The 12135-nt window shown below is 41.4% G+C and overlaps 1 protein-coding gene across 3 annotated transcripts in view; it reads right to left on the bottom strand.

The window, feature by feature from the left end:
• LOC128890387 (fibroblast growth factor receptor homolog 1-like) overlaps window positions 1-12135 on the bottom strand; it is a 62902-nt gene that overhangs the window by 22519 nt on the left and 28248 nt on the right. For all 3 annotated transcript variants that reach the window (XM_054148847.1, XM_054148829.1, XM_054148837.1), the window contains exon 2: window positions 142-276. In XM_054148847.1, coding sequence (XP_054004822.1) covers window positions 142-226 — 85 coding nt within the window. In that variant the 5' untranslated portion in view covers window positions 227-276. The remainder of the gene's footprint in view (window positions 1-141; window positions 277-12135) is intronic.

The following is a 12135-nucleotide window of genomic DNA, read 5'->3' as shown; positions in this document are numbered from 1 at the left end:
TATAAATTCAATTCAATTATGAACCTCATATAAATTCAATTCAATTACCGAACCTCATATAAATCCAATTAAATTATGAAGCTCGTATTAAATAGCGTCGCACGTATAGAATACATATTGTACCAATTGCAAATGGCTCACCTAATCGAACCAGCTGTCCTTGGGTAGTTCGATCGATCTGCAGGATCAGGAACACCCCAACGATGAGACATTTGGCGATCGCCATCTTCGACGACAGGTACCCGTGGCAGCTAGTGGCGCGGCATGAGTGACATTCTGAAACAGAAGCCCGGAATGGTTTGTTTATTCTCCGGCTGTCGAAAGACTGACAGAATAATCTGCCACGGGAAAAGGGGACGTGTGCCCTGGTTAAAAATGAGCCTGAAAAATAATTCGGTTCGTCTTCGTAACCTACGTTCGAACCAGCTCAAAATCTGTATATTCACGATTTCTCTTAGACTACCACCATTTTTAATTTGCTCCAGTAATTCGATACGGTTCCTTTTCTTACACGACCCAGTATCGAGAATCCAGTTCGAAATCTGTATTTCTGTAATCTCTCTATAACCATTTCTACCTTTTATTTACCGTAATAATTCCGAAATCGAAAAACAATTCCATTGCTCGCAACCTCAGCTCGAGCGACGTAAAATTTCTGCAATCGTCTTCGAACGAAGCTCAAGATCTGTATCTTTGCGACTTGTGACGACCTCCACTTTTAATTTACTGTAATAATTTTGAATCCGAAAAATAATTCCATTCGTGTTTGTAACCTCGGTGTAAACCAGTTCAAAATCTGTACTTTTGTAATCTCTCTATAATCATCTCCGTTTTAAAATTTCTGTAACTAATCTTCGAACGAAGATTGTATCTCTGCAATTTCCTCGACAACCACCCTCGTATTTGCTCCAACATTTCATCGAGTTTCTTCGAAACAAAACAAAACGATTTCGATAGGACCTGATATAGAGAATGGAGCCGTTCCGTGCGCGTCTGGGCAACGTCCCACGTAATCTGAACGGCTGTACCCTGACAAGGATGCTCAAAGAGGATCCATGGGGTTACGGTGCACCGTGATCTACGGAGGTCGAGTGCATCGCGATGTTGCACCGGACGTGTTCTGGTGCACGAATCCAGCTCTGCTCTGGGACCAAGTGCCGGCCATGTGTTTTCTAGGCTCGTCCAGGACACGGTCTATTATTCTTTATGGGGGACGGGCGCCATCCCCCGAAGGGGACGCCGTGAAATGTATTCAGCGTGGAACGCGATGCCTCGGATTTCGATCCGATTTATGACGAGTGTATCGGCAGAGGAAAAAATCTTTAATAAATAAAGCAAAAAATTCTTTATGGTACCCCCTTGTCAACCGGTCCCTGTGGTTACTTTTAAATGGCTCTATTTATAAAGATCCAGGCTTGCCGCTGGGGTCTCGTCGATCGAGCCCGATCTACATATTTTCGCGACATTGAAATAGAATGCGGTCGATTCTAATCCTCGTGCCGTGTTCCTGTGGCTTAATTTATTAGCATAAATTCTCTAGCGAGAATCGAGGAGAAAAAGAATTTTTGGGTTAACGTGGTTCTTAATGTTTCATTTAATCATTCGGGTCAAGAGTTTGACCTCCTTTTTATTTTTAATTTCAATATTATATCTCACTCCATGTTTATTCAATTCCTTAAACTAACAATTTTTGCATGGATCCCTAACATTTAATTTACCCTTAACCATTTGGGTCAAGAGTTTTACCTTCTCTTTATTTTTAATTTTAATATGTATCTCACTTCGTGTTCACTCAATCCTTCAAACTAACAATTTCTGCATACTTCCTAATATTTAATTTACCTTTAACCCCTCGAGTCACGTGTTTCGCTTCCCTTTTATTTTCAACTTGAAAATTAATTCGTTAATTCCGGGTATCCTGTATCCGATCGAAAATTATTACAGAAATTCGCCCTCGTAGCAAGAGTTACTCCGAGTAATAATATCATCCTTCCAACGCCTCCATAAAGATCGCATTAACGACGCCGGAAACGCATAAAACCAACATTTTCCTCGCGTCGTGCACCCGAAAAAGAGAGATCTACTCGCACAGTTCAGAGGATACGTTACACCGTCGGCCTGAAGCGTTTTCAATGGCCGTATAAATTTCTCTCGTGCAAATCGTGGACGTTGAACTGGCTAAAAATGGCACGGAATTTAGAACTTTCTTACCGCGACGTGTATCATACTTCTACAGTACCATGCAGAGGTCTCTGGCCACTGCACGAAGCTCGCATTATGTTTAAATAAATTGTCGAAATGAGCTTAATATACGTATCAAGGTAGTCCTCAATGATTTTTAAATCTATCATACATTTTAATTTTAACATTGACACGTGCCTCTTCGAAAAATTTAAATGGAGAATAAAAGGAATTTTTTCAATGGGTTGCTCATTTTTTTTTTAAAAACTCCAGTAAAAATTGACGAAATGATTTGAAATTTGACGGTGTTATACAATAATAAGAACAAGCCCTAAAAATTTCAAATTTGTATCGGAATTATTTCCTTGTAATATACCCGCTTGAAATATTCTTATAATATCATCTCGATTGTTTTAAACATGAACTTATTTATAATCGTTTGCTAAATTGATATGGAAAGAAGAATTTTCTTTAAAATTTCTTTATTGAAATTTAATGCTATCGTCTCCTAGATAGTCACTTTGTCCGTGTGCAACAAAGGTTGGGCATAATTAAAATTCAAAACATGAGAACGAAATTTCTCGAAACGAGTCCTTGGCGATAACGGCGTCACGAATAAAAAATATTTCGGCTACCTATTTATGCGTTCGCGTTTTATCGAGCGTTAAACTTTCCGCGGCGGTTACCTGTCTGTAAATAAGATAATGTATTCGATCCCGTCGTGCAACGGTCCGTGCACTCCCTGCGTTCCTATCTGATAAGATTAAACGCCTATTCACGATTCGTAACGTCGATCTTAAAGTGCACGAAACGATCCACGCCTCGCCCTTTCACCTGTTCGATCGGTGAATCGTTGCCAACATTTCTTGCCCGAACGCTATATTTATCTCGTCGATTTTCTGCGTTTAACGGGTGCTAATTTTAGGTCGCTTCGCGTTTTCAATTCCGGACCCACGTGTTTGGAAAAAGTAACGTTGGAATCTCTTCGCGGGCAATTTTGTTCCACGTGATGGAATTGTCTCGATACTAAAAAAAAAAATATATATTTTATAGAAGAAAGCTCGGAGAACAAGAAGGTATTTTTCCGCTCGAAATAATTCGTCGGTTTCGTTTTGTAACCAGCTGCGCCCCGGTATTCCGTTTATCTCGTGTTCCAGTGAGCGGAATCTAAACCGAGTTCTGTTTTTCCTGAAACATCCGATCGATCTTTCCATCTTCTAAAAATAGAACGAAAAATGTCTACGAAGTTAAAATTTTGTCTACGAGTCTATCATAGGTTAAATAATTTAACGTTTCGTGTGGTATGTAATTTTTTGAACGTCGGCAAATTCACGAGTCCTATCCAGATTTATTTTCGCTATCGTCTCACCGTTGGAATATCATTTCTTTGTCGATGCTTAAAACATTCAGTCACCTGATTCACGAAAGGGAGGGTCTTGTCTGCCCGTTAAATGGCAATCAACGCGTTTTTCATGGCTTGTTGTCCACCGATTACACGTCCTTTCAATTTGTCCGCGGCCGAGGGGCTATCGAAACGACGCGTGATAAATTCCCATCGTCGTTAATTGTTGCACAAGGGTGGAATATATTCCCGGGGCTCGTGGACGGTCGCTTTGATGGCGGCTGCGCGTGTAAGTCGGGCGATTCCTTTCGACAAATCTCGGGAAGAGGGGCCCGCCCGTCCCCGAAATTTATGCTAAGCGAACCCCTCGGGTGGTCTCGCTTAATATCGCGCCGTTAAATTTGAATCCCTTAAGGGATGACCGGTGACTTTCGTCCTGGCGATTATACCATCCGTTCGGGCGATACTATGCTCGTGGTATGGTTGCACGTTACTCGCCATGGGTGATACCATGGGTGATACCGTGAATTTTCACGGGAGAAGTAGAAGAATTCATTCTGAAAGTCAAGCATCGAAGAAAATGAATTTAAACGAAGTTCGTGAATTTTGATAGAGTTATTTATTTATAATTTTAATTTGAAATATTAGAGGGACCGAGAAGCAATAAAAATTTTATCGACAATTGGTTTATTAAAGAAATCTCAAATATACTAATCAACCGAATAATTTCTATCGTTTTCTAACAATTTTCGTCGACAAAGGTTGAAAGTTGATATATTTCTAGGACCGTTTGAAGGAGATCAAAAAGTTTTGTAATAAAAGCGAAGAATTCTTCAGAAATTTTGCAATTTGCAAATGATGCAATTTTTCAATGCAATCTCATTACTTTACTTATCTCGTCGCAGATGTTTCAGGCAATAATAAAAGATACTCTTTCGACCCTTTTCTATGAAACCTGTATTTTTTTGCACGCCGGCGTAGCCGTTAAATAAAATAAATACATCGGCACCGAAAGCAAGGTTGGAAACGAAAACATCGTGTTGCGCGAGGCAATCTGGCGGCCAGATTTTCACTGGTGGAACCAACAAAGGCCCGCGAATGCTGAAATCAGACTCTTTCCGTTCGACCTGGATCCTTTTCCCTGCCCGTGGCGCCGAGAGAAACTTTTTTCCAGTGAACCCTCCGTGCGGGAAAAGGGATGAAAACCAGATACAGAATACATGTTCCTTCCTGCAGCTTTCTCCGAACAGGTGACCTCGTAAAGAAAGCTCGCCCCCAACGACTCGTGGGAGAGTTTTCAACCCTTAGATACTAATTGTCCCCGGGATTTATCGATTTTCCCATGTAGGGTCGGTGTATTTTTTCAGGGCGGGAAGGGGACACCTCTGGGAGTCGTTAAGAACCTTCGAAGAAAACAATCTGGCAGGAGACTTCTTTCAGGCGGACCGATTTTCGAAAAAGATCGTTAGGACGGCGACGAAAAAATAAATCTCACCCTCTGCGGGACCAGAGGTTTCGGTAAATATTCCAACGGAGGGTTAGGTCTCTGGCGACTCGTTAACTTCGTGAGTTTAATCCACGAATATAAGTATATTGAAATTAGAGGACGGCGGAGCAGTGCGTAGCGTATCTGACTATCACGCTTAAAAACCCGGGTTTCGTATCCCGGCAGTCCACCTCAGTTTTTCTTCAAGGAAGCTAACATAAAAGTATCGAACAAGTGACGTAAGACAAGGTAAATGAAATTCATAAAATAAAATAAAAAATTTCACATTAAATTACAAGCCAGATTTCCGAAAAGGATCGTCAGTATGGCGCCCAAAAAAATAAATCTCAATTCATCGACGAATATTCCAACGGATAAGAGTGTATAAATGAATAAAATATACAAATTAAATGAAGTATATGTGAACGAGAATAAAATAGACTAGACTTCCTTAAATACAGTACGCTTTATCGTTTCGCAAAAGCAAAGGTAAAAATAAACTCGCGGTATCGACGTGCTCGAGTTGTTGGAGCATCGATGGCAAGCCCCCAGCTCTGCATCGAAATGCAACAACTCATTCCGCGGGATCGAGGGCGAGCACGGAGAAATGATATACGATCGATCGACACGCCTCTCTGGTCTATAAAAATTTATGACGTCTTCCGAGACGCATTTACGCCGTTTGTGTTCCCTCTTGCGCAGCACGCGCGTAAAGCCGCTCTTCAGGGCCGTATTTCAATTTGGCACGTCCGTGGCCGTTGCCTGTCCTCGACGGCCGCGTTTTTGGGCCTGGCCCACGGCCAACGCGCCGCTGGAGATCGACTTTTTCGAAACCGGGGCGGGGTTGAAAGAAACAACGAGTCAGGGAAAACGCTCGGAGACTCGTTCTTCGAGTTTACACGCCCACGTTTGTTCCGATTGCGTGGAAAAAATACACTAGCTACCATTAATCTCGATACACTATCACACCTGTAACTTTCTCGAAGGAAGATGGAGGTAATCAACGATTCCTGTAGATAAACGAGTCGAAATACTATTTAAAATTTGGCATTTGGCTCGATATTCGTAGCTAGACTGAGGGTATTTACGAAAATTCATATTTTTACGGATAGGGAAGAAGAATTGAAAGTGAAACGTCTGAATTTCTAAACGGTGTAACGATTATGTATGATTATGTGTCATTTATCATTTTCCAGGTTTGTAACGGCACGGAAAAAATAAACAATCACAAATATATATATTGAAATTAATATCTGGTAGAAGAATAATAAAAATAATCCCTCGTCAAAAAATTCGCCCGCCTTTGAAAATACAGTTCTCCGCTGAGCATACGTTTTTCCAGCGTTTAACTACCTATAGAATTAATTTCGAGGCGCCGCGGGTAATAAATATCTCGGAAGGTAGGTGTCGGCGTCGATCTTCAAATTACACAGCCGGACGCCACCAAATTCCCCGACCTACGTCGCGATAATTGCCAGGGCGAAGACGTCGGAACAGGTCCAGGCAGTTTCATTCAATTTGTCCAGGCTCGAGTGCACGACTTGTCCTAACCGTTCGTATATCCTCCGAGATATCGAAAATGGGAAGGGTTTCCGTGTTTCGAAGGATTTTTCGGTGAAGGAACGACCACTCGTGCCGATTTTACTCGTCGAATCGTTTAGGGGAAGTCGTATGAAAGTCGATTTTATGGCTGGAACAGCTTAAAAAGCTCTTCCGTAGGCTCCTATCGAAATTTCTCTCCCCTTTTTCGGGGTTTACTATCGTGTCGGGGTCGTTTACACGGAAAGGGCATTAGCTTCATTGTTCCGTTAATTGGAGACGCGGGGTTGAAGCTGATAACGCTGCTAATTGCGACTTAGGGAAATTTCTATTTGAGATTTATCCAGAATGAAATTTCTGAAGAATTCTTCGCTTTTATTACTAAACTTTTTGATCTCCTTCAAACGGTCCTAGAAATATATCAACTTTCAACCTTTGTTAATATTTGAACCCTGCGATTACTAAATTGTGCAAGCTGACCTTCCACTTGTCTAATAAAAAAAAGGAAATCTAGAACCCGTTGAAATTACAGTTATTTCGGTGGTACGTCTTCCTTCATTTCCATATTATTTAAACGAAGCAAGGATAGAAATTGGTAGTTCGAAGCTTCAAATTTCCAACGCTTCTACACCAGCATTATTTCTCCCCATCATTCTCCACAACTATCGTCGTCGAATTAAAATTCTAGTACCACCTCGGACGTGTTCAACCTCTCCAAACGCCGAGGCGAGGTGAAAACGATGTCCGTATAAAGGTACATTTTATTGACGATTCTTGAAAAGGACGTGTTAAGAAATATTAAAACCTCGCGCGTTTCAAACCGAATCTTCCGACCGTCTATTTTCATTCTGTGCTGCGTATTCCAGCTATTTATATCTTATTTGCTTCGATATTATTTTTATTTAATCTTCCTACTGTCTATTTTCATTAAACGCAATGTATTTCAACTATTTATATTTACTTATAGGTACTAAACTGTTCTGCCAGTACCAAGAACAATTTCGTTCAAAATATACTTTGACTCGCGTAGTTCCCCGCCAGACGCTACTCCCATCTTCAAGAAAATTCTCGATTCGAACCTCCCGACTTCCTGTTTTCATTATACGCGATATATTCCAACTATTTATATTCTATCTGCTTTAATATCATTTTCGCTCAATGTTTATACCTTTTCGCTATATATTTTCGTACTAATGCGTTCATCTATCAAAAATAATAATTTCGTTCAGACTATCCCTTGACTCACGTAGTCGCCCGGCGACAAAGATTGTCTCGCGTTCGAGAAAATCCCTTCGCGGTTGCACAAAGCGTCAGGTCTGAGAAGTTGTTCTCTAAAGGTGTGCAGAAGCGAATTTACCCGTGAAGAAACGGACAAAAGGTATCACATTTAACACACCTACGTCGAACGTAACGCGGAATCGTATATAATAAAAGATTTGCCAAGTTGCGCGCGTGTTGGCGTAAATGGTGACCCCTATCGGGCTCGCACTTCCTGTTTACGGCTCGGCCCGTTTTACATTTTGCGGTGTACAGTCCACAGGAGGAAGGGCACGGTTTCAGCCTTCCAGAAAAGCTTACTCTTTTCGTTTCGCCCCTTCCATTTGTTTCTACGCGTTCTTTGTGTTTCCTTTGGACCCTTTGACGCGACACCGACGTGGTGGGTGGACGAGCTTTCTCGACCGCGAGATGGTAAAACGAAACGATTTCGATTAGGCGACCCTCGGCGAACCAAACGCGACCAAAACTCGGCCAGAACTCTGTGTAATGTGATTGTGTGGTGCTTGTGTGGTGCTGATTCCTGTTTCCTCGATCCATGAGAGCTTTTGTGTGGCATGATTCAGGATCTCATTGAATTTCATTTATATCTTTCTCTTGCTATTTACTTGTCTATCTATGATGTGTGATATTGTATGATGAATTGCATTTATTGAAACCTATGATTCAAAAACTAGTTCGCTTGTAACCAGTACAAGTAGATTTTTGTTTCATTATTCAATCATTTGACTCTACGTACGTCTTATTTCCCATCTGTTGCAATGGTTTCATATGTCATCGCTAACTTTGAGTCTTGTAATTTCACATATAAAATTCCCCAATGATTCCAATTGATGTCATTAATGCTTGAAGTTATAATATATAACATTTGGCAGCGTAGGTTACTTCTGCTTATAGCCTACCATTAGTTGCATTATAATAACAGTTGAAAACCTGATGCCAGCAAAGCGAGGTATCTTGCATCAATGTATATATGTACCGAGAACATGTTTACCTTCTTTTGGCTTATTTTTAGTTTTAATTCGTATTAGAATGCTACAACAGTATACTCTTTCATTATATGTATAATATGAAGTGAAGATATACTGTCAAAGAATATTACTAATTTTGATTCTTATACATAAAGTATACAGTACATTTTGTACCTTTACATTGTAAGTACATACATGTCATGTTACTAACAAGTTCTTTTAAAGTCAGAAAGTGTACTTACAAAGTAATTAGGTTTGAATATCGCACAGACAGAATCAACCATGTTAGTTAAATAGAGTATTTCCTACATTTTTTCTTTGAATAAAGCAGGCTCGTATACATTATTTAGAAGATACTTTCGACATTTACGTTAAGTTTACTGCTACATTATTGCCCCACCCGCTCGTAAACGAGATTTATCGCGGTATTTAACGTCCAGACCTGAAGGCTACCACATTAGGCAAACTCCGATCGTAAGATAGTAGCCATCAATGTCATTAGCATATAATGAGCGTCCTTTTCGGCTTGTCGAGTCAATTTATTCGGAATCGCGTGAAACGGAAACCGATCGCCGTCGACAAATTAGACTGAAAACAGGTTGACGCAGGTTAGTGTCATATGAAAATATACGGAAGGGCGTCGATCCCCAAAGTAAGCCGCTTATGGGGGATATCCGTTTTAACCCCATGGGACTCTGCGGAGAAAGTTGCATCGTTCGGGGCGTGGGTGGTCTCGAAGTCCCCAGATTCCATTTCGAAAAAGAAGAAAATGTCGGTTCGTAACTCTGACGATGCAATTTTAGATTCTATTGCTTTAATCTTCAAGAAATTTATATGTTTGAAAGTATTTAACTCCTTGGTGGTGCTAAATATATTTTTAGGTTAGGAACTTCTTGCATTATCCTACTTAGTTAAGATTCATAATTTTTCATTCAGTAACACCTCGATAAGTTACTAAAATTATCTTTAAGCATCAATTTTTGACGTTTAAACATTAAAACGAGACGTTTCAGTGACCCTTCGCCATTGTCGTGTTTACAATGCCGCGTTCACTTATTTACCGTGCACTTCAGTCTCGCCACGGAAATTTTCCAAAAGGAAAATTTAATTTTTGGAAGCTTAGGTTACATCTACGTGGCCACGAATTACTCGCGAGGCGTCATCGGCCAATATTTGTCGAGTTCAAGAACAAAGAAGCAACCGAGCGACGCTTGGAAGCCTTTCAACGTTCGAACAACAGGAATTTTCGTCGCTTTACTTCTCGCGGGCATTTTAGACGATGCTTTTAACCTGGGTCTCGTAAAAAACGAGGAAAAAATAAAATAGGGGGGAAGCAATGGTTCAGCCCATAAAAACGAAGACTGAGGTTCGGTGTTTCTAACCTCTCGAGATACCGACACTGTTAGGCTCGAAATCAACGACGAATTTTGTTTACATCTCGCGATAGGAATCATCAGAAGGCAGAGATGAAATTTCTTCTGACTTTTGAATATATTATTGCATCGAATTAGAAAGAAGTGTCTTTAATCGATGTTGTAGCAGTAGAGGTGTTAAATTTTGAGGTTAGTTAAACACGTTCCCAAATTACCCACCAGGAGCGCTTCGAACATTTCCCGATTTATGTCCACGTGCCCTCTGGCATCGCGAATCGAAATTTCACGGTAGAATGTCCGAGAAACAAAACATTTTACCAAAACAAGAGCAGAGAGTAACCTCGGAGTAACTCGGCTTGTTTTCAAACCGACGTCGAGAGCTCAGGGTCGTTTCACGGTTTGCCTTTAAATTTCGGCCCACGGATAAGGCCAGAATTTCTTTTCCTGGCGCGTGCTCGTGCTCTCGTAGACTAAATAACGGCATTAAATCGGTGAGGTCCGTTCGTACGTGGCGCCACAGGGTATGAATTACGAGGGCAAATTTCTCTACTGTTGCTTCGAATGTCTCTTAAAAAAATTTCTCTTAAAAATATAGTAATTTTTACGTTCTCAAATAAATTGTTCGTTACAAACATGCTTTCAACGAACTGTATATCTGGAAACATTGAACTTATCACGCAATTTAAATAAATTTCTTCGATCGACATAAAATGCTACGAATAACTATTATTTCTATTTTGAGAAAAACTTCTCCAAATTTAATTCGAGCGCGACGGGCGCGCGTTCGCGCCAATTTTCGCGGGTTTCGAACTTCGGCGAATCGCGTTCGCGCTATAGGACGCGTGCGCAAAAGGATTTAGAACGATCGTGTCGCCTAACGAAGTCCAGTTGGCCGCGACCGATTCGCCTTGTTTGGCGTTCGGTGCTGGCCATCTTCGGCGCTTCTCGCGATCGTCGTGCGACGATAGAAAATCCCGTGATGCGCATAGCGATACGTTTAGGAAACGTGCCGTGCCTCGCGAGGAGCGAAGGGAACGCACCGTGCACGTACCTGGAATATTTATATCGCGAACGGAATGCCCACGGTTTGTCGCGTCAAAGCGGTTAAAGACTCGGCGATCGACGCGAAAATACGATCGGTCGACTAGTGGCGCGCCCTGGCGGAGGGTGACGGAACCACGGACCCATTTTTGGGTCATTGGGTCATATCTGACCATACCTGGCCATACTTGGACGATTAGAGTCATTTTATGTGTAACGAATACACGCGCTAAGAAATTCTATAGGTAGAAGAAAGAATAACAAAAAAAATATAAATAGTGATAAATGCATTCAGTACACATATATGATATGTTTCATAGCTTCCAAATCTTAAATTCTATTTAAGATCCCTCAACTTCTCACAGACAATTATCTCCATAAAGGACCTCCATAATTACCTTTATATTCCAGAAGTGTAACGCTAAAGGCAATAAAAACGTTTAAAAAAAAGTATCGTCACGTAGAAATATCGAGGTCCGTTGTTCCTCCAAATATCTTGTTTCGATACGCGAGGAGAAAAGAGAGAGAGAGAGAGAAAAAAAAAAGAAAACGAACGACGGCGTCAGCGGTGGTTTAGCTGTGGCTGGGCAGCTAAAAAGGGACACCGTGGCCACACCAGCGTGAATAACAAAAGGCTCGTGGAACGTGCGTCGCGTCCGAATGAGGACGAAGGGATCGGTGAACAGGGAAGTGCGCTTCTCGATAGCGGAATATTCATTCCGAGTTCGCGATCATCAACGCGATCGCGCGATGAATTCGCCGGCGAATTAATCAGAAGAGAGACGTCTTCGGGGCCCGGTTTGACGCTCTGGCGTACGTTACCGTAACTTGAAAGCGGTGCAGATGCCGACAGTTACGCGCGTACAGTCACGAAACTATGACGTCTCGAAAGCAAGGTATTAAGCAAGAATATGACACCGAGTTGTG

The sequence above is a fragment of the Hylaeus anthracinus genome, unplaced genomic scaffold (genome assembly GCF_026225885.1).
Source record: "Hylaeus anthracinus isolate JK02 unplaced genomic scaffold, UHH_iyHylAnth1.0_haploid 0, whole genome shotgun sequence".
NCBI lineage: Eukaryota > Metazoa > Arthropoda > Insecta > Hymenoptera > Colletidae > Hylaeus > Hylaeus anthracinus.
This window is presented reverse-complemented; position numbering and strand designations above follow the sequence as displayed.